Source organism: Sinohyriopsis cumingii, chromosome 12, assembly GCF_028554795.1.
Source record: "Sinohyriopsis cumingii isolate HCF-2022 chromosome 12, ASM2855479v2, whole genome shotgun sequence".
In the NCBI taxonomy this organism is placed as follows: Eukaryota; Metazoa; Mollusca; class Bivalvia; order Unionida; family Unionidae; genus Sinohyriopsis; species Sinohyriopsis cumingii.
The window spans coordinates 44,937,988-44,961,775 of record NC_142972.1 but is presented as its reverse complement, the minus strand read 5'-3'; the positions used below and the strand labels follow the sequence as shown (position 1 = coordinate 44,961,775).

Below are 23,788 nucleotides of genomic sequence, written 5' to 3'. Positions count from 1 at the left end.
AAATGAACTGTGCATTATTAAAGAATATGGGTCTTGTCTCACAAAGAGTCATTGGTGTAAAAAGATCATAAGAGTGCTCACACAAGAATCTTATAATCACACCATGCTATCACAACAAGTCATGTGAAGTGCTCTTAAATATTAAATAAATGCTTTTTATCTAAAAACATTTGATTTTTGTGAACTTTTGTCCTGATCTTAAACGACATACAGTTTCTCAAAACAGTAGTCCTTCAAGGCAGGTTTTATTTTGTAGGGTCATGTACACAGTTTGAAACATTCGTTAGTATTTACCAGAACAGTAGGGAAGATTGTGTCAGAATCTGAGCTAAAAGCGCATAATAAGACATCATGGAGGTTTTCGTGGTATCTTCAAATATTTCATAAGTACTATAGTAAATAAATGAACCAAACAAATTAAAAACTCGTATTGACTATTAGATATAACTAATCATATCTTGTTTGTATAGTATTCAATAATATAGAGAAGTTTAAGCAGAAAGATTCTATTTGCTGTTTATGTCTTGTTCTGTTTGTTTGTTTGCTTGGTGTTGTTCAACATGTCATCCAAACTGCATGACTGGTCATGTGTGCTTTTTTTCTTTCTCTACTCACCTGCTTGTATTGTCCTAAAAGCTTTCTCCACTTACTTACTTGTATTGTCCTAAAAGCTTTCTCCACTTACTTACTTGAAATGTCTTGGAAGCTTTCTCCACTTACTTACTTGAAATGTCCTGTAAGCTTTCTCCACTTACTTGAAATGTCCTGTAAGCTTTCTCGACTTACTTACTTGAAATGTCTTATAAGCTTTCTCCACTTACTTACTTGAAATGTCTTGGAAGCTTTCTCCACTTATTTACTTGAAATGTCCTGTAAGCTTTCTCCACTTACTTGAAATGTCCTGTAAGCTTTCTCCACTTACTTACTTGAAATGTCTTATAAGCTTTGTCCACTTACTTACTTGAAATGTCTTGTAAGCTTTCTCCACTTACTTACTTGAAATGTCCTATAAGCTTTCTCCACTTACTTGAAATGTCTTGTAAACTTTCTTTGCTTACTTACTTGTAATGTCCTGGAAGCCTACTCCACTTACCCACTTGAAATGTCCACTTAACTACTTGTAATATCCTTTAAGCCTACTCCACTTACCTACTTGAAATGTCCACTTACCTACTTGTAATGTCCTGTAAGCCTACTCCACTTACCTACTTGAAATGTCCACTTAACCTCTTGTAATATCCTTTAAGCCTACTCCACTTACCTACTCGAAATGTCCAGTAGGCTGTCTCCACATACCAACTTGAAATGTCCTGTAACCTCTTTCCACTTACCCACTTGAAATGTCCTGTAACCTGTCTCCACTTACCAACTTGAAATATCCTGTAGGCTGTCTCCACTCACCAACTTGAAATGTCATGTAACCTGTCTCTACTTACCAACTTTAAATGTCCTGTAACCTTTCTCCACTTACCCACTTGAAGTGTCCTGTAACCTGTCTTCACTTACCAACTTGAAATGTCCTGTAGGCTGTCTCCACTCAACTTGAAATGTCCTGTAGGCTGTCTCCACTTGCCCATTTATAATGTCTAGATATCTTTTAAACAATGTTTTTATGTATTCTATACTTGTAGTTCAATTATTAAAATATTTTCTGAAACAGATAATATTTTTGAGAGCAGCTGTCATGAACTTCTAAAGACAACACCAGACAAACTGAAAAAGGGGATTCCTCTCCGTTTTGCTGGGGAAGAAGGAATGGTAAGTTTTAGTTGTATCTGAGGCCTAATATAGAAAAAGATGTAGGTAAGATATAATGTTTTTATAATCACAAATTGATTCTGCCATATGGCCTGGTCTATAGCATTCTGCACCTATAAATGAGCTGCCTAAATTGGAGCTCAGCCTTGATTTCAGGCCCTGTGTTCTTAAAATGTTTTGTGCAGAAGAGTAGAATTCAGGCTGTACACCCCCACCCCCACCCATTTATATGGTAGGTACATCCATGTCATTGACAAAATTAGTGATAGGTGCATTGAAAAAGGCTATGCTTACTCCATTTGCTTAGTAGATACCTCAGCAGAAGAACGTTTTTTGGAAAACCAATGATATGGTATAAGAATGAATATCCAGGGGGCATAGCTCTCTTAAAGGTTGACATGGGATGCTAAAAATCATTGTAAAAGTGCATAATAAATTTGGTTGAAATCAAACATTCCCTAGTAGAGTCTTGATGTGGAAAGAAAAGATAGTTGGGTGGGCATTTACAGACCATAGCTCTTCTGAATGATTATGTGGGACTCTTGAAATAGAACTCACTTGATGTCTTATCAGATTAACAGTGATTACGAAATTTATTTGAAATCCAACATAGCTTAGTCAGGTTATGTTGTCGAATGATTATATAAGTATAAGGTGGCATATAAAAAAAATTTGAACTAAAATGGGGCTTAGTAAAGTGCTGAGGAAAATAAAATAAGAATACAGGTAGGCAGGAATATAGGTAGTCAAGTTAGAAAAACAGGTAGTCAGGGGCTATAACTCTTGTAAATGATGTTGTTGAATGCTGGAAATCAAATTTGTTCTACGTCTCATCAGTTTGAATCCATATGCCAAATTGGTTGAAATCTAAAAACATTTGATATGTTATCCAGAAACTAAGGTCTGGAGAATGAGCATTAGGGACTTAACCCATGTCATAATGCCATGGAATGCTGGAAATTGAACTTGGTAATGTCTGATCAATATTAAAAATGCATTCTGAATTTGATTGAAATTCAAAAATCCTTTTTAAAATTAAGATGCAGAAAATGAAAGGGTAGATAATCAGAGGTCATAACACACCGAATGACAGCAGATAAAGCTGGAAATGGAACTGTTTCAAGGTCTTATCATAAAAAGCAGTATATCATATTTGGTTAAAATCAAGCAATTTTCAGAAAAGTTACCTTACTGAAACAATACTGTTGATTCATGGACATAAAACATTGATTACTATAGGGCCCAGCCAACACCATTGAGCAGGACCCTTATTAAGAAGATGGAAGAAGTAAAATTTAAAAAATATTTAAGTTCTTTTATTCTTGCTTTGTCCTTGATAAGGTCAAATGCTTTCATTTGCTTTGTCCTTGATAAGGTCAAATGCTTTCATTTGCTTTGTCCTTGATAAGGTCAAATGCTTTCATTTGCTTTGGAGTAATATGGTATTGTTTTATATAATACCTATGGAATAAAATGGGGGAGTATTTGCATTTGCTGTCTCTTGATTTATTAAAGTTATGCTAAATTTACAGGGTCAAGGAGTAGTAAGAGAATGGTTTGATGTATTGTCCCGGGAGATTCTGAATCCTGATTATGCCTTGTTTACACAGTCTGCAGATGGTAAGTATAGCATCTTTACATGACCATATTTAATAGTCTGTAAGTTGTACTGAACTACAGTGATTTCTCAGGAATCTTTTACTTGTACTAAACTAGAGAGATTTCTCTGTGATTTTCACACAAAATGAGATTCCTCATCTGGTATGATTTCCCTGTCAATTTTTGTCAAGGGAAAAATACAGTTTTTAAGTTGAGCAGCTTTTGTATGAGGACAGTATCTATAAATAGACTCATTATAATTTAACAAACTTCTGCGAACCTGATAGCTATAAATAACTTGTAATAAATGAAGATAAATAATTACAGTTGTTTATTTTTGTTATTGGTACATCAAAAACTACTGTATTATGACTGGTACTATGTCTTATGTAATAGAAATGCATGTAGCAGCAGAGACAATTATGACCAAAAACCAAAAAATATGTCTGCCATTTTATAATCGTCACAGAATATCATTTTGACTTGTTGGTTGTTCCTCTGATGAACCCCATACAATCATGTATGCAAATCTTTGATAAAACTAATAATTTTTTTATGCTTTCAACTTGAAATATTTTCTTTAATTGATGTACAGTGTGACCCCACTATAGCATGCTCCATTATAACATGAATTCAGATATAACACGATTGTGGCATGGCTCCCAAAATTTCATATAGATGTATTTGTCTCATACCCGAGAAAAAGAATCTTTTATGAAAAGTAACGGGTATTACAGAAGCATATTTTCTCATACAGGCTGGAAAAAATATTCTGTACTGTTGTATGCCTTGTTACACTGGTATGAAGTGTAATTAAAGGGCAAATAAGGCAGCCAAAGCTGTGCTGCACTCATCTGAATGGAAGATTCCGTAGGCTGACTTCAAATATTATATAAATCAACATAGTCAGAATATAAGGAATAAAATACCACAAGCAAAGTTCATAACATCAAATCCACTATCAGAGATAAGCATCCATCGAATGGAGCAAATTACCAAGATATTGGTGGTATTGTGCCAATCGCATGTTGGTCACATGTACCTAATTTGGGCATACCTATGGAGGAGTTAACCATGGCTATAGTGCATACCCTGCCAATGTCCACTGACACTGCAGAACATTCTTGTTGAGTGTGTCACCTTCCACCCAGTGAAACAGAATTAATTTGATGTATACTTGATAAAGAAATTATTGATGTACCACCCAAAAACATCATGGAATTTTTTAGGGAATGTGGTTTGTACAACCAATTTTTAACGGCTGTTTTAAGGATTTTGCACATGTTACCTTTATCTTCATTTTATATATCTGTTGCAGAATTTTAACTTATTTTTCCTTTATAATCATCCAAGCTGTACTATGACTTTTATCTTCCTTGGGTTTTTGTGTCATTTTTTACTTTTACTTTTTTAAATTTTACTGATAGCTGGCTGAAATATGACTAAAACTGATGCAAAGTATTTTAAAAAGGCAAATTAAAAATAAAGGGATAAATAAAAATAAAAAAATTGGAATTATAAATTGTTATTTTTTTTCTGTATTTATCATGATGTAAACTGTCAGTTGCCCAATCACATGACACAGGTTATATCCTTGAAAAAGTTGGCTATGTTATTGAAAAGAACATGAATTTTTTTACAATCGTCTTGAATTTTTTGACCAACTCCTTGAATTTTGTCTTATGAATTACAGAATATTAAAACTGCATTAGTTGCATTTCATTTTAAATTCAGAATTTTTTTAATTTAAATATTTGTCAGAATTAATGAATAGATAAAAACATTAAAAGGGATAAAAATGGTTGGATCAAATGATACTTGACACAGTTACATGGTGGAGTGGCACTATTTTTCTTTAAATATGCACTAGATTGTTGTTTTTTCATTTACTTTTGTTTCTTGTTATGTAATATTAAATAAAATATAATTTGGAGAAAGTTCAGTACTCACTGAAAACTTATTTAAGCCCTTGAAAAGTCCTGGAGAAACAACTCTCTGGGGCTATGTGAACCATGAAATAATATCCTAACATTCTGCATGAAACATACAACTTCTCATTGTCAAAAATAGGTCTTCGTTTACATGGTACTATTTTCATATAAAAAATGCCCTCTTGCCAGCAATTCTGTCACAAAAATGTCTAGCTAGGGCACAGTTATTATTATTATGTTCAAAATCATCATCATCCTTATTACAGGCAGCACATTCCAGCCAAACAGCAACTCTGCAGTGAATCCTGACCACTTGAATTACTTCCGATTTGCAGGCAAATGTCTTGGTCTGGCAGTTTATCATCAACACTTGCTCAATGTCTACTTCACCCGTTCTTTCTACAAGCATATCCTAGGTAAACTTTGCTTGCCTTGCTTCAGAAAACATGTCTATCACAGTCTCATACCCCTAGCCAGCCACTGGCATGATGAGACTGTTCATTAAAATACATCATTTCTATATCTGCCATAAGGGACAGCATATAATGTTATGATGCCTGTTTGTCCATAAATCTGTCAGTGCCTCTCCATCTGTTGCCTTTTTCATCAGCACAATAACTAGTGTTACACCATCTGCCTTTATTAAATTTTGTGCCTTTCAATTTAGGCTTGAAAGACACCAAAAACTTTTAGGTTTAATAGGCTTGAAAGACACCAAAAACTTTTAGGTTTATTAGGCTTGAAAGACACCAAAAACTTTTAGGTTTATTAGGCTTGAAAGACACCAAAAACTTTTAGGTTTATTAGGCTTGAAAGACACCAAATACTTTTAGGTTCATTAGGTTTGAGATCAAGTTCACAGTATATCAAAAGTAGAAAAATTGTTCTCACACAATAACTTGAATTATACGTCATGTTTCTCAGTAGGTCAAATGGCAAGTACAAGGTGAATGATAATAGAAAAATAGTTTCTGCACAATAGCTTTAGTTCTGCAACTTGGAATGTTGAATGTTCTTGAGGCATGAAAGATAATTCTTGATTTTATAGCCAATAGGTCAATGGTCAAGGTCACAGTGACTGAAATAGAAAAAGGATTCATCACAACAACTTCAGTTCTGCAACGGTTTACCTTGAGCAGACATGGAGAGAGGGTCCTGCTGGAAACTGAAAGTGAAAATAATGTGAAAATTATTAGGATTTGTGTATGTAAACAAAAATACGTAATTTTATATCCATGGAATGAGAACTATTTCTTTAAAATGATTTTAAATCTTGAACAAAACTCTTATAGGCTATATATATTGTATGGTATGACAACTACTAGAAAGGAGCAATCCCTCATCAGAAAGGAAGTAACTTCTGAAATTTACAACTAGGGAATAACATCAAACTTAGATTGGACATACAGTTATAACACAATTCTGGATATAATGCAGTACTATGGATACCATGAGTACAGTCATTCCAATATATAACAGTAAGGATGGAATGAGAACAAGATGAAACTTAGTCATAATTCTGACATTTAATTTCTCAGGGCTTTCTGAAGGTTCATTGGTTCTTCAGTTCTGTCTCTCACATATGAGATATTGGATTCAATTTTGAGTGCAAGAGATCCTTCTCATTCAGGCTCCTAGTCATAGGGGATCTGATTTTATTAATGTTACAAATATAAATTATCTGATTTGAAGAGAACTTTAGATAAAGTAGTCATTTTGCATGCCAGATAAATATGTTTGCTTACCATAAATACAAATTTCTTTATGATATTAACACTTTGAAATATTAATCATTATCTCCATTTGAATTTATATGAAATTGATGGAAATTTTTATTGTTCTCATTTATTTATAAATCTTCAAAGATTTTATATGTGTTGAAAGATTTTATATGTGATGTAATTTAGGATATAGATACCATAGACCCTTTTGACGCCCTAAATGCAGATATTTATTTCATGATTAATCAACCCCAACTGGACTTCTACAAACTTTTGAAAATGTTTACTAATGATATCTCTGATTATAAACCCATTAGATACATTTTGAAACTATATTAAGCTGGTCCTTTTTCTTTTCATGGAGAACTATAATGATGGAAGCATGCTGTGAAAATAATTAAACATCTGTAAGAGCTGGAAAAAATTGATTCTATTTTGCTTCCATTGTATTTTCTGCCTTGGGTCTCCAGTTGATGGAATTGTCCTAAGCACTTGCTTTTACAGATCACTGACATCTCATTTCTGTTCCCATGGGGTCAAGTCTTAGCTTGGCCAACACAGGTTTGTGAGAAAGCTTGCTACTACCTTCCCATGGGTGGGTAGGTTTTTCTGGGTTCTTCCTCCACCAGATATTCTTTCTGCCATGAGTTGCCTATCATGTGATGAAAATGCTGTTAAACCCATACAAATCAAACCAAACCCCAATCCATTTTTTGTCTAACCTACATAAGCATTATGAGACGATAGATTTCACTTTTAATGCATTGAAAGCAGCAGTTTTTTTAAATTCCCTGAAAGTTTTGTGTTTACATTTTCTGTTCAAGTTTTGTTAAAATATTGTAATCAAATTTTGCTCAGGCTTTATTTTCATGTTTTATGAGTCAGATACAAGAGATAAGCGTAGTTTTGTTGGATGAAAGTGAGACACACATCAGTGTTTAATACTTGTGTTGTATTCACAGGAATTCCTGTCAACTACAAGGATGTCTCGTCCATTGATCCAGAATACGCCAAGAACTTACAGGTAAAATGAGTCACCTCCCTTGTTTAGTTTTAGCTTACTATATTTCTCTAAAATATTATTCTGGGATTATTGTGAATTTATTCAAATGAGTTCTGGACAATGTTGTTGTGATACATCAGGACTGTTGGCAAACCAGTACATTCAAGGTTCTGGAATTCATTTAGAACATTCGATTCTTTTGGACTTGAATAGAACTTTTAAGGATTATTTTGGATTTAACTCATAATATTGTAAGTTCCACTTAAATTTTCATCTTCTAAATATGAGATTTAAATTATTTGGTAAGTTTTACAAAACTTGATGGTTTTGCATCTTTCTGTTACTAAGTAATTGACCATGGAGTCATAAGATTACTACATGAAATCGAAAACTATAAATGCAGTATTCTGTAAAATCTGTGTTGAATGTATCAAAAATTTCAGTAATAAGCCTTTCACCTACTTAACCGAAAATAATTTATTCAGATTTAAAATACTACGATTTCTGGAAGCTGGTAAAATTGACAGTCTATAATAGTAATCCGAAAAGAAGCATATTTATATCAAGATTGCTGTACCATTAGTCATTTATCCATTATGTACCATTAATCATTTATCCATTATGTAACAAACGTTTCCATTCTATTTTTTACACACCCTGTTGACTCAGTTTATGAAGACATAAAATAATTACAGTTTTAATTACTGTAGCTTATTTTTTTCATCCCCAGAAACACAAGTCCTTTGTGATTTAATAGAGTATGACAATTTATTTTATCTTAAATTTAAAACATTTTCCTGCCAAAATTTAAAGCAACAAATTATTCTCAAGTTCAGGTGACAATCATTTATCACATGGTAATTTTCACATGGAAATTGATAAAGTTACAAACATATTCAATTTGATGACCACTTTATGAGTGTTTGTAATAGGTTAATTCATGCCAACATATGCAGAAATTTTTTTTGGTAAATTATTAAATGAAAAACTATTATTTTAGACTGATACATAATCAAGCTTACTGCTATTTCAACAAAGGATCAGCTACAACTGATTTAGAAGTACACATGCTATGGAAGATTTTTTAATATAAGAAAGTGAAAAGAGCTTGTGCTTTTTTTTTAATACTGCCACAAAATTAATTGCACCCAGATATTGATAATGAGTCATTTATTGCTTCCTGATAGTTGTTAAAGAGAAAACCTTTAACATTTTTTTAATTTCATTCTCATATTTAGCAGATATTATGATTGATACAAATTTGGATTTGACTTGTTTATTAAATATCAATTAATGAAATTCACCTTTTACATCCACAGTGGATTCTTGATCATGACATCAGCCAGCTTGGTCTTGATCTTACCTTCTCTGTGGAAACAGATGTGTATGGTGTAATGCAGGAGGTGGAACTGAAACCTGGAGGCAGCTCTATTCCAGTGACAGAGAAAAACAAGGTATTATTACAAAATACTGGTCTGGTTATTGCTGTAGCATTGGCGGTGTTGTTGATTATGGTTTTACTTGTATATTTGCGGGGTACAGCAGTATTTAGCAATTCATATAGATGTTGTTTGATCCTATTCTTCTACTTGAAGGTGAGCAAAGTGGAGAAAAAAAATTATGATTCATCAAAGAATTGTCAGATATTTAAGTCATTCAGTTTTGCCTAAAATAATTAAGTCATTTAACTTTCTTAATTGCTGTCTAATCTATACAAGTCGAAGGTCAGGTAAATACTTGTTTTCCTTTTTTACTATGCCAATCTGACACTGGAGTATAAATTAAAATATGATAAATATGGGATAACAAATTTTGCAGAAAACAAGTTGTGTTTTAATTTCTAAGACTTATAATACATCCGACATAAAAAAGAACAGCCTAATTTTTACTATGGAGCTTAAGAGACATGTAACTGAACTTTTTCTAATATATTTTATTTGACCTTAATTTTACAGTACCCTTATTTAACATAGTGTTTCATTTTTCAACAAGTAACATTAGCTGTTATCAGTTTCTTTTGCCGCAAACAACAGTTCTAACAATCTCAGTTGAGGCAAGGAGCTTGCTGAAGGGTTCTTTAAACTGCCCATGGGCACTGAGGTTCAAACTAGTGACCCCACTGGCTATGAGTTTGATGCTCTACCAACTGATCTGTACCATTCCTCCAGACTTTTTTTATTATCACATTAATAGTATCCTGGTAGTACACATTAGTAGCCATGAAAATTGCCTAATTAATACTCTAATTAGAGGTTTACCATATTTAATGTATTTTTTTCATACCCTTAATTTTTCGTACACAGTCGAGTTATCAAACTAATAATTATTTAAATGTGTCATATTTTTCCATACATATTACTTTGTAGTTTTCAAAAAATCCTTTCAATTATTGAACATAACATTTCTACTAAGAAGATTCATGTTTGCAAAAAAGATTGATAATACTGTAGTGCCATTTTGTTTTTACAAAAATTAATAATGAATTATTGCTGAGAAAATACAATGATTGATGCATAAGCTCTCATATTGTCATTAAAATATCTACTGGATTTCAATAACAACCAGACAAAGTCCTTCACAGAACATAATTCTTAATTTTCAATAATTAATCCTTCTTACTAAGTCCATCACCGTAACAAAGCACCACATGCATTTTAAAATGAGTTCAGAAGACCTGTGTTGTTTTCTTATCCAACACAAATCATATCTGAGCACATGCTAAAGGGAAGACCACAGACCAATTATAAACTAGTCTTATTGTTTCATTATAGTCGTACACAAATAAATTATAAAAGCCTCGTCATTTTCTATTGTCAATTTGAAAGTCATGGACTTTGTTAAATCGATTCATACATATACAGTCTTTTAAGTGCTTGTACTGTTTTGACTTGGATATAATTAACATTTTGTTACCTATCTATTCCACTATATACCCCATTATTGTTATCTTTATTGGCAAGTTCGAATAGCAAGTAATGTGTATGATTGCTGGTCATAACAGCACCTGCTGTATGGACAATGACCTCGATAGCACTTTCGCTACTGGCAGCCTCGCTGTTTTGACCTCTTGTGTAGAATCTTGCCGTCCTTCTGGTTTCAACTGGAATAACCAAAGCTCTAAGCATATTTATTTAGCATCTAAATAACACTGCATAACCATATGGTGCTTGTGACAATGTACATCATAATTAATACAAGAATGAATTGTTGATTTAGCGGTGTTTATTGATAATGGAATATAATAGGGTCGTAATACATGAGGATTGTCACAATTGTCAGGTAACTGGAAATAGTATTTTTTCTCTTTGCAAAAGCTACAATTAAAAACTGCCCTGAATAAATATGGTCTTGTACACCAACAGAATCTCTCTCTCTCTGTCTCTCTCTCTCTCTCTCACACTCATGCACATTAACTAAAACATGTTTTTAAGTTCTTTATATTTTTTATTGTAATTTGAAAATGAGGTTGTTGCTGTAAGAATACATTTTGCATTAGTTTCTTGACAATGTGGACTCAGATTGTTGCACAGACCTACAAGTAGATCTCCACTTTTTTTCTTTCCTGACAGTGGACAGGCCCAACCAAAAGAAGTGGAGACCTACTTATTGGTCTAATCGTTTCATACAATTTACAAATAAATAATACCCATACATGGTCAGGCCATCTGAATCATTTTGCCAACATTACACAATATAACATCTACAAAAAAGTATGTTCTAAATGCAGACAAACTTGCACACTGAGACATTATTCTCTCTCTCTCTTTCTCTCTCTCTCTCTCAAAACAAAAATCTTTTTGAATACTTTTATTTTTATTTTTATTGGATTCTTGAGTTGAGAGCAGAATGAGACAGAAAATATATGTTTATTTTGTACGTTTGTACCGTTGGATTGTTCTGTAAAAATTGTTTGGGTATGATCCCTTTATTTTTCATACACGTCAATACCACAAAATGATAATTATTTATTTTACATATAATTTTCTGTACACTGAAATTAATAATTATTTTTTCGTGCACAAAAACTTACATGAAATACAGTAATATGGGAGAATAGTTAGCTCCAAAGAACTTATTGCTAAATAGATACTAATGATGTGATCTGTTTCAGCATGAGTATGTGCAGCTAGTGACAGAGTTGAGAATGACACAAGCAATTCAGCCTCAAATTGACAACTTCCTGTATGGCTTCCATGAGTACATTCCACAATCCCTTGTACAGATGTTTGATGAATATGAACTGGTAAGACAGCGCTGCATATTTTGTGATAAGTTTGACTCCATTTTAGGATATTCTGTTTTAATGGAATAGTTCCAGTAATTTAAGAAATTTAAGAAATGTTCATCAGAGTTTGTCATTTAGAACTCTTATTAACAGAGTGTGTGTGTGTGTGTGTGTGTGTGTGTGATTTAGATTTTTAACATGGCTTTAACAATTTTCCAGTCATTTTGTTACAATATCTGCAGTGTGGCAGTTTAAAGTGATGTCTAGCACTGGGGCATCATGCCGCAGACATGTAGCATGTTGTCCCACCCAGTCACATTATCCTGACACCAGGCTGACCAGTCCTAACACTAACCTCTTAATGCTGAGCGCCTAGTGAGGCAGCTGTTAGTACCATTTGTGTAAGTCTTTGATACGACTGCGGGGTTCGAACCCACGACCTCCTTCATCCAGGGTGGATGCTCTATCCACTAGGCCAACAGAGCGGTTCTTATTAACAGTAAGTGCATGGCATGATCAGTGGTTACAGTAGACATTGGCTTGCTTATTAAGCAAGTGCATGGCATAGTCAATGACTATAGGCCCCAGGTGGCCAAGTGGTCTAAGGCATTCACCTTTACAGATCACTGACATCTCACCACTGTCTGCATGTGTTCGAGTCTTCGATTTGGCAAACATGGATATGTGAGAAGGCTTGCCAGTATCTTCCTGTGGGTCAGTGGTTCTTCCCGGGGTTTTTTTTTGTTTGCTTGGGTTGAAAATTTCTTAAATCTGAATTTTAGAACTGAGTCTCAAGGCTTTAAATAGCCAAGATTTTATTCCTCTCAGTACCTTTCCATTCTATTTTAATCTGCAAGCTGATGTTGGCACCCATTGACTGGGTGAATTGGAGCAATATATTTTATTTTTTATATACCAGCTTTAGAAGGGAAAAGTTATCTCCCATGGACTTTGTGTTCAGTGATGCATGTGTATGATAAGGCAAATGTTGACTTCAGAACTGAGAAATAGATAACATCATGAGGGGCATGGACATGATTTACTGTCAATAGATAACTGCAATGAGTGTTATTGACATGATTTACTGTCAATAGATTACTGCTATGAGTGGTATTGACATGATCTACTGTCAATAGATAACATTTTTTACTTATTATAAATAGATGACAGCATGAGCATAAAGAGATAACTGTGTTGAGTGTTATTGACATGATTTACTGTCAATAGATTACTGCTATGAGTGTTATTGACATGATTTACTGTCAATAGATAACTGCAATGAGTGATATTGACATGATTTACTGTCAATAGATTACTGCTATGAGTGGTATTGACATGATCTACTGTCAATAGATAACTGCAGTGAGAGATATTGACATGATTTACTTATTATAAATAGATGACAGCATGAGCATAAAGAGATAACTGTGTTGAGTGTTATTGACATGATCTACTGTAAATAAATAACTGCAATGAGTGATATTAGCATCAAAAAATAACTGCAACTAGTGGAAACTAGTGACAACTAGGGGAGGAAATGCGTAAAGGTTTCTTCCCTTAGACATAAAAGATAAAATTTTCATCGTTTGTGGAGGACTGGATTCAGGAGGTACCAGAATTTATATTTAAAATGCCTTATGAATACCGTTCTTAGTGTGAGTTGTTACAGTGAATGATAATTTGAATATATGCAAGAGTTCTAATGGTTATTTGTAAATGACAGCTTATACTATTTTTCTTGACAAGCAGTAATTGTAAAAACATGAATTAAACATGCAAGATATAGCAAGACACCATAATTCAAATGACATTGATATTTCCTGTTTACATTTGACCCTATTTATTGCATTTGTTATGATCATGATAGTTGTTCCCACATTGAAATTTTGCTGGGAGAATAACATTTTTAATGATACAAAAATTTCTACCATTTTTCAGGAGTTGATGTTGTCGGGTCTACCAGAAATTGACCTTAAGGACTGGGAGGACAATACACTGTACACTGGCTATGCTCACGACTCACCAGTTATTGTGGTACATTCTACCATCTGACCTTTTGTATATTGTACCATCTGATCTTTTTACTATATACACTGCTCCCCTGCTGTAGAATACTGAATACCTCGCATACATCTTTTTAACTTTCTGTAAAATGCCAAAGAAATAGTCCCTTGTTTGTTAAATGTTTCATAGTTATAAAAGATGTGATTAATGCCCAGAAATTTAATCATTATCATACAATTAATAAATTTGAAATAAGAAGTCATATTTTGTTAAAATTTCTTTCTAAAAAAATTCTCAGTACATTGTAGATAACAATATATGACAAAATTTTGATAAATTAAACTGTTAATAGTGTGAACTGGTAGCAGCATGGTAAGAAATAATCACCAGTAAAATATATTTTGTCTAGGAAATTAATGGTTTAGTTCCATTGTTTAATTTGGTTTTAGTGTAATCATCATAAGTATGATATGCCCTCTTGTATTCAGGCATGAAAATTTTGTCACTCAACTGTTACAGCTATGTCTACAGGCATTTCTTGTTTGGAATACATTCCCCAATCACATAAACATTAGAAAATAAACTCTGCTACCTCCTGAATCCATTCCTCCATAGCAAGTTGAAAATTCTGTCTTTTATGTCAAAGGGAAGAAAACCTTACACATCCTCCCCTTGACTACAGTTTTAATTTTTCACTCAGTACTATTAACATAGTCCTTCCGAAATCCTATGAATAACTTGATGATTTCGACACATCCATCCAGAAAGTCAGTATATTAGAGTGTAGTAAGGTTTTACTTCAGTGGTAAACATTAATTTTTACTTTTAATCAATATTTATGTGAATTTTTTTCACGGTTGTGGATTTGCTAAGGTTTTACTTCATTGGTAAACATTAATTTTTACTTTTGATAATATTTATGTGAATTATTTTCACAGTTGTGGATTTGCTAAGGTTTTACTTCATTGGTAAACATTAATTTTTACTTTTGATAATATTTATGTGAATTATTTTCACAGTTGTGGATTTGCTAAGGTTTTACTTCATTGGTAAACATTAATTTTTACTTTTAATCAATACTTATGTGAATTATTTTCACAGTTGTGGATTTGCTCATTCTGACCTTGTGCTCCAGCTTGGTATCATTGATTCATGGTGAACACTGCTTAAATATTTTCACTCATTTAAATACCAAGTGTTAGTGTGCTTTGTAAACATTTTTGGGTTGTTAATTTCCAATTTTGGGGGTAAAATATTTGGTCCTGTAAGTCTAGGTACATGGGGTTCTTATCAGATCTTTCACCCATTCCAGGCTCACCAATTGTACAAAGGGGCCCCAAGTGGCCGAGTGGTCTGAAGCGCTCTCCGTTACGGATCACTGCCTACTCACCTCTGTCTGCATGGGTTCGAGTCTCCGATTCGGCCAATGTGGGTATGTGAGAAAGCTTGCCAGTAGCTTCTCGTGGGTCGGTGGTTCTTTCCAGGATTTACCCGGGTTCTTCCTCCACCATTAATGTTGGCCACCATGTATAGCCTATCATGTGCTGAAAAATGGCGTTAAACCTTACAGGAACAACAACTAATTGTACAAAGTCCAGAAATTCATCATTTCAGCATGTCATGCTACATACCAGCTGATTGTGCTTTATTATGTGGAACCTAATGACTGACCAATCCATCTATTCATTGCACCTTCTGCACAAAAAGTTCCAGAACAGGCCATCCAACCAACCACTGCCTCATCCATGTTGCAGGGAATGTTTTACATGGACTGGGACATAGGCTGTGATTAGGATGACTGTGATATGGGCAGTTTTAAAGCACTATTTTGATAGTCAGCTAATGACATTTTCATCTCACTGGTACAGAAAGCATTTGGATGCACGTACCACAAGCTTCCAACATTATACTAGAACATTGCAGCAGTGAATAAGACTGCCCCACTATTCTACAAGGTAGACAAGAATGTCTTTCACACTGATTCAAAATTCACGTAATATCATGCCAGTATTTTTAATGTTGGACCTAGCATTGCTAGCCCTTTTTTGGCAGACAGCAGTTTTCATCACCAAGGTCATTAACAGGGCCACACAATGGCCTGATGGCCTCTGCCAACATCACTTTGGTGAAACAAGATGCCTGTCTTTGTTCATCATCACTCAAGGCACATCATGCCTTGATCCTCCCTGTGACATCCTTTGGGTTGCCATTACTGTTTTGTGCTAGGATTGAGGAGGTGGGCAACACAGAACCTGCCCTTCCTGTTTGCCATGTCTACTTCTTTGACATTCAGGCTGAATCAGTCTCAGACTCAATGGAGACATGATTGTTAGCAAAGAGATATGAGGCTGGCAACAATTTTGACCAATCAAATTTCAGGGAACAACAGGTTCCACAATTCAGGAGGCAGTTTAATAAAAGGGATAAGAAACAAGGTTTCTCTTTCCCTAAGATTTCTAACAACTGCCATTGACTCAGCAATATGACTGCCTACAGACAGTCTATCAGCTGGCATCACATACTGTCATTTCCTTCTGCATTTGATTAATCCATTCTCGTGAAACAAATAGGTGATCCAAGTGGTTTCAGATTTAATTTATCCAGTCCTTTCCCCTATCATCTCATTTAATGACAGGCCTGCCATCAGATTTGGAGAAAGTTGTAATTATGCAGAAGAAGACCAGGTTGTTATGGAGATTGTTTGGCAACTGAGCTGTTGGCCATTTTATTCCAGGTTCTTTCTAGCAGCAAAGGCTTGGTAGAAAGCTTTGGCTGATCATTGACCTCAGCTGTCTCAACAAATACATTGAGCACCAAAGTTCAAAATGAAAACGGCTCAATTAAACAGACTTTCCATCAAAAGGGATGAATTTGTGATAAGTTGAGTTCTGATGTATATTTCTACATCCATATTCACCCAGTTGCATTCAAGTTCCTTCAGTTTGCCTACCAAAGTAAATATACCAATTTCACACCATTTTGGTCTCAACTTATGTCCATGGCATTCACTAGAATTTTAGACTGCATGGTCACCATGTTCATACTGTGTGGTCCATTCATCAATCAATCTTTCAATGGATTTGCCTGCTTTTGAGCATCCAGTGATAGTCTTTTTTGTAACAAGGTGGAATCACAAATTGGCAGTCATTTCTTTCTGGTCTTGAACGTATGTGCCATGTCATGAATGCATTATCAATTGGTTGGATGGAAATTTGGGCCTGCCTCCCATCCACGTGTTTGGTATTGAAAATAATACAAAAAACGAGAGGTCAGAATCTATTTACCTCTTTCAGATTGTACAAGACCTGGGTGAACATTCTACTTGATCTAATGATATACATGCCCAGAAAAATCCCAGTGAAGCTGAACTCACTCAAATTGCCATGGTAACACAGATTTCATCCCTGTCCAGACCAGCTCCTCTTTCACACATGGCTTTTGTTGAAAGAACTCTGCAAAGAAAGCAGTTTTAGTCTTTGATTGTGGAGGTCCACTGCTTTGAAATCATACTGGGGAAAATTGCACATGTTAAGGACTGGTGCAAAGTCAGCAACAGTGTTCCATATAGTACAATTGTCCCTCATCTGGGCAATTTCTTTTTCAGGCAGTTTGAAGATAAAAAGTTAGCCTCTGTTACTATCATTGGTTACTGCTCCATGACTCTGACACCTACAGGCATCATGGTTGAGATCTATCAAACTTTCTAGCCAATTATAGCATGGCTCAGTTGAGATCAAATGAAGCCTTTAGGCAAAATTTTGCTGAAGCTGCTATCACACAGCATGCTTTTTGACAGTCTTAGCTTTTTTTTACAGGGTTAGTGAGTTACATGCTCTTTTCAATGGACCCAAACTATCTCTTATTCGGATCAGATGGTTCCATAGTCCTAATGATGCAGACAGGATTTGTAACTTAGAATAAATTTCCATCACCGGGTAATCAGAGTCGTCAAACACTCACTCTTAGATGGATATGTAGTAGCTGGACTATGAAAGACCCTGTCTTTACTCTCAAGCATTACTTAAAGCACACAGAAAAAAATTGTGAAACACAAGCTGATTTATTTCTTCCTGTGAAGCCGAGGACAGAGGATATCATTCCTCAAGCCCTGTCATCATGGCTTAAGTAGGTTATAGATTCAGCCCAGGACATAGGATATCCCTGTCATCATGGCTTAAGTAGTTATAGATTCAGCCCAGGACAGAGGATATCCCTGTCATTGTGGCTTAAGTAGTTATAGATTCAGCCCAGGGCAAAGGATATCCCTGTCATCATGGCTTAAGTAGTTATAGATTCAGCCCAGGGCAGAGGATATCCCTGTCATCATGGCTTAAGTAGGTTATAGATTCAGCCCAGGACAGAGGATAACCTTGTCATCATGGCTTAAGTAGTTATAGATTCAGCCCAGGACAGAGGATATCCTTGTCATCATGGCTTAAGTAGTTATATATTCAGCATACTCTGAAGTCTCAAGACATCAGTCACCTCATGAAGATTTCAGCTCATGAAATTAGAATGATCTTTGTGCGCCACACTATTGAATATAATATTTTGATATGAAACATGATAGAGGCTGCTTGTGGGCTTTTAACTCAGAGATCTAGCTTTGCATAGAAAAGATTTTAATCTGGTGGGTCAAGTGGCTGCTGCCTGGGTAACTGCAGATCTAGTGTGTCACAGGCAGTTATGAAACACTTTCGCTGAATTCTCACAGAAAATTATAAGTAAGAAGAGTTTGTTAATTTTCTTCTTAGCCATGTACTGCTGTAATGGATCATATGATCATCTTTTGTGCTGCTCTCATATTATGAATGGGGCTATCTCTTTCATGGGAAATCCAACCATTCTTCTCTTGGAGTGTGCCTATGGTTGAGGTAGGATATTCAGTATTTTCTCCTCCTGTTCTTATTCTTCTAATTATAATGTGATTTGGGAATGTATTCAAAGGAGAAAGCACATTTTGAGTAAATTACATTTCTCTGAGGATACTTAACCACACACTTTATGATTTAAAAAAAACTCCCAACCTTTCCACATAAAACTGGTGTCAACAGACTGGTCAAGGGGAGGTAATGAGTAAGAGTTTCTTCCCTTAGTATATCTGTTATGGACTCACGGTACTAATTCCACTCCAATGGTAAACATATGGAAACACTATCATATTCAAAATTCAATAACTTAAAATTTATGGGTGCTGATAATGACACCTATAATTTTTCGTGCACATCTAACCTTGGTGCAAGCTTATGTGTGGAGAACACCATATGACCCGCGGCAATTTGTTTACATACATGTGCATGAAACACGTGTTATTGATTCTGCACCAAATGAATCAGGTGCTACTTTCAGTATTGAGTACTCCTGAGTCAAGCCTGTAAAAATGCTAAAATTGCATCAGTAGAAATTTGTCAATATTTTTTTTACATTACATATAGGATAAGCTCTCAAAAGATATTTTTTCTAAAATTTTAATTTTCATTATTAACCAATTATGGACCACCAAACCTGTAAATACTCTATTATTTCTTCACCCATTTCTAGACTGGTTCACAGTTCTTCCGTATAATTAGTACCGTGTGTCCTATAACCAGATTTAATTTTTTTTGAAAAAGTTGTATTTTACTCCTTGATATTAGAGCATAATTGTAAGAAAGAATTGGCCATGCTTGTGCATGGATAATAGTGCAATAGCATTTTATGTGATACCAATATCTGTAGTTAAATTGCATCCGCATTACATGTTGCTGTGTTGTATTGTACTTATTAATGGCTTATTCTTGTTATTAAAATAATTGTTTTCTGCCTTTGTATCTTCATGTTATCTTTCTAAGGCATGCATGCTACACAAAAGAAACACAAGCATGCTGACATCAGCAAGTATGACATCACAGGGTATCAAATTACATGACGCATTGTATTTTCATCTCTCACTGGCTATAAGACAAGTTTTAAATGTTTTAAATTTCAAAATTGCATTTCTTTTCTTGCTGACTCTCACAGAAATAACATACAGTGCATCCCTATTCACATCAATCAAACAAAACAAATAAGTGTGCCACATGACAGGTCAAAATGATACGAGGCCATTGCCCTTTTGTGACTAAAACAAATACACACACCCATGAAGCATCAAGAGATGCTGATATTCCAAACTTATTTAAACTATCATCACATGTGATTCATGACCCCCAAATGTTAATAAAAAGGTATAAAAGCCAAGGAAGAGTTCCATAAGCTGTATTATACTGAATAATTAAATAACATAGTGCTACTTTTTAGTATAGAACTATGGGGAAGGGTGAATAAGCAAAGAATAGACAGAGTAATTTCTTCAAGCCTGGTAATGTTCCCCACAACAAAGGGGGTGGGGGGGAATGTGTATCAACCCAAATAAAACATCAACATGAGGTATGTTACATAAGGACATCAAGAGACAAATCTGAAAAAGCTATCCAAAGTTCCTATAATGCTGACATTGATGTTGGAGACAGAAAGTGTATGCACAAACTGTTATGACTCAAGCTATTAAGTATGCTGGAGGTGGAGAAATGTGTGAGAAACTTTGCTATGCCAAGACAAGTTCATGTCTCTATGCAATATGCAGACACTGATAAAAATTGTCACTGAATACACTACTTGTTAAATTTAAGTAATAGAATTGAATTGCATATTGAAGTTGTCTAATACATAAACATATACCTACATTTACCCAAAGCTCATAAAAAGTTAAGAAAAAGTCTAAAAATCATTACTGTGGCTGCTTTCCACTATAAGCAGTGTTAAATTACTTACTTTTTAATATAAAGCTGAAAAAATGCATACATTATTGAACAAAAGAGAAACAAAGCAAACATTGCAATCACTCAATTACAGTCAAAGGGGAGGTAATACACCTTGATTTGGCAAACCAAATAGCTAGCTCTAATTTACAGCTAAATGATTCCTTACTATTACTTGATGGTAAGAACAGAGCAATGTAGGTTTTATAAATAGCTTTTGTTTCAAATATGAAACCATATTTCTGACATGAAGCTTGTTTTCATTTATTCACAACAACATATATGGTGAACAAAACACATATCGCTTAGTGCACGCAGTAATCAAATGCTGAGATTTGGAATAATGTGTTCTGAGACCACAAGTTGCAACACCCTGAGTATGAAGGTTTTCTATCATGGGACTTGGTACATGAAGAAAAAAGAGATCTGGTTTGGTGAGAGAGAGCAGTATGTTCACCATGCAGTTATACATCAAGAATGTTTCAACTGTATGAAGAGAGGTTGGGGAAGAAAAACTGCCTGTGTAAAGAATGCAATACAGATAGGACTTTTGCAGAGTTATATTTGGAATGAAGGGTTGAAAACTATTATTTTAAGTGAAAATATCCCTCCCTGCTCCCTCAACAAAAGGAATGCAGAAAAGTTCCAATACTGTTTACCCAAAAATGTAATGTACCAATATGAGAAACATGCTGAACATAGAATAGGTGTCAAGGAGTTTAATTCTAGGATAAGAAATAAGACCGGTATAACTGATATTCAATGTGACTCGACATATAATAATTCAATTTACAGGTTGAGGCAATGCAGCATGTGCAGTTTTGTGCACAGTCCTTATTTTTACAATGTTCTCTGCTTTGATCTGCTGTGTGTGTCTCTAAAGTTAAATGATCAGTACTGATACATAAGTGATTGTGACATAAGTGGCTTACATATAAAATCTCCCCCACCCCCACCCCCTTTTGGGGAATTGTTGCATGTGTTAAATGGTATTTAACCATATAGGCCAATCTATGGGTACCATCATATGAAATTCTGCCATCAGGCCATACTATGCTCTTTTCCCTATGGCCTGAGCTATCTACTTCCACCCTCCAGTGTATAAAACCATCCCCATCTGTCTTTTGTATAGAACTTTTCTCCAAAATCACATTCAAACCATGATAAAAAGACTCCATTATGATTGTCATATGTAAAAACCACCAAATTTATACCCTGTATGCACGTGGTAACCATGGAAACAACAAACTCCTATTATGGTATAGGTCGCATATAGGACTCACGGTACTAATTCCACTCCAATGGTAAACATATGGAAACACTATCATATTCAAAATTCAATAACTTAAAATTTATGGGTGCTGATAATGACACCTATAATTTTTCGTGCACATCTAACCTTGGTGCAAGCTTATGTGTGGAGAACACCATATGACCCGCGGCAATTTGTTTACATACATGTGCATGAAACACGTGTTATTGATTCTGCACCAAATGAATCAGGTGCTACTTTCAGTATTGAGTACTCCTGAGTCAAGCCTGTAAAAATGCTAAAATTGCATCAGTAGAAATTTGTCAATATTTTTTTTACATTACATATAGGATAAGCTCTCAAAAGATATTTTTTCTAAAATTTTAATTTTCATTATTAACCAATTATGGACCACCAAACCTGTAAATACTCTATTATTTCTTCACCCATTTCTAGACTGGTTCACAGTTCTTCCGTATAATTAGTACCGTGTGTCCTTATGTTGAACCCCACAAAAAAGACAAAATTTGTGTCCTTTTTTTAGGAGGACTGGATTCAGAAGGTGGCAGAGTTGATTTTCCTAACATCTTTGAACTCCAACTTGCAAAAGTGTTTGTCTAATTGTTACAATCAGTTAAAAATTTAATTACTTTGTATTGGTCTTGATTATTATATCTTTTGTTTCAAATCAAGTAAAGGGGTAGAATACAATTAAAAGGCATGCAAATACTATCTTAGTAAGAGCTAGCAATCATTATTGTGTGCAATGTCAGTTGATTTCAATTGACCTGTCAAACATTGTTATAAATATTTTTTGGCAGTATTTTAAGTATGAAACATTAATCAGTCGTTTATCATACTAAGTCACAGATGGATCAAGGATAGCAAGGGAATCAAGCAGAAAGCATACTCATTGCATGAAAAGCTTAGTTTCAGAGATATGATTCATTATGGAGAAATGAGTTCCAAAGTTTACACTTCCCAAATTGGCACTCAAAGGTTGCTCGCATACATGCAGAAATTTTACTATAACTTGCAATGGAATCACAGCATTAATATTTTTATAATAGAATAATTAAACAAAAAAGTTTTAGCATTGTTTTGAATCAATAATAACATTAGAATGTATCCACATTCATGTGCTAAAAGCAGTTACGTAAAACATGATTTTTTGCTGGTACACATATGATGGGGTGTTAACACCTCATGGAGTAATGTTTTTAATGATCTTTCATAGATTGGTTATCTTTAAAATAATAAAGGGAATTTACACAGAAAAGTGAACAACTTCACCTGAAAAAAGCTATTAACAGTTATTTCCAATGTGGTTATTGAACCATGTAAACCCCCCCCACTTCCTGTCTCACTATAATGTCCATCCCTTAATAGTTCATAGGTCTCTTGTGTAACTTACACCATCACTTATGCTGTCATCTATGTATTTGGACCCAGTTGTATGCAGTTATCTTGGGAGAGGTGTTTAGGATACCAGCATTCTTTAGTAGATGTAAGGAAA

At 34.5% G+C, this 23,788-nt stretch overlaps 1 protein-coding gene across 1 annotated transcript in view; it reads left to right on the top strand.

Moving 5' to 3' along the window:
* LOC149786362 (E3 ubiquitin-protein ligase HACE1-like) overlaps positions 1-23,788 on the top strand; it is a 142,718-nt gene that overhangs the window by 101,663 nt on the left and 17,267 nt on the right. Inside the window, exons 17-23 of the mRNA XM_089976789.1 lie at positions 1,661-1,758; positions 3,291-3,378; positions 5,555-5,704; positions 7,972-8,033; positions 9,332-9,466; positions 12,124-12,255; positions 14,176-14,271. Coding sequence (XP_089832915.1) covers positions 1,661-1,758; positions 3,291-3,378; positions 5,555-5,704; positions 7,972-8,033; positions 9,332-9,466; positions 12,124-12,255; positions 14,176-14,271 — 761 coding nt within the window. The remainder of the gene's footprint in view (positions 1-1,660; positions 1,759-3,290; positions 3,379-5,554; positions 5,705-7,971; positions 8,034-9,331; positions 9,467-12,123; positions 12,256-14,175; positions 14,272-23,788) is intronic.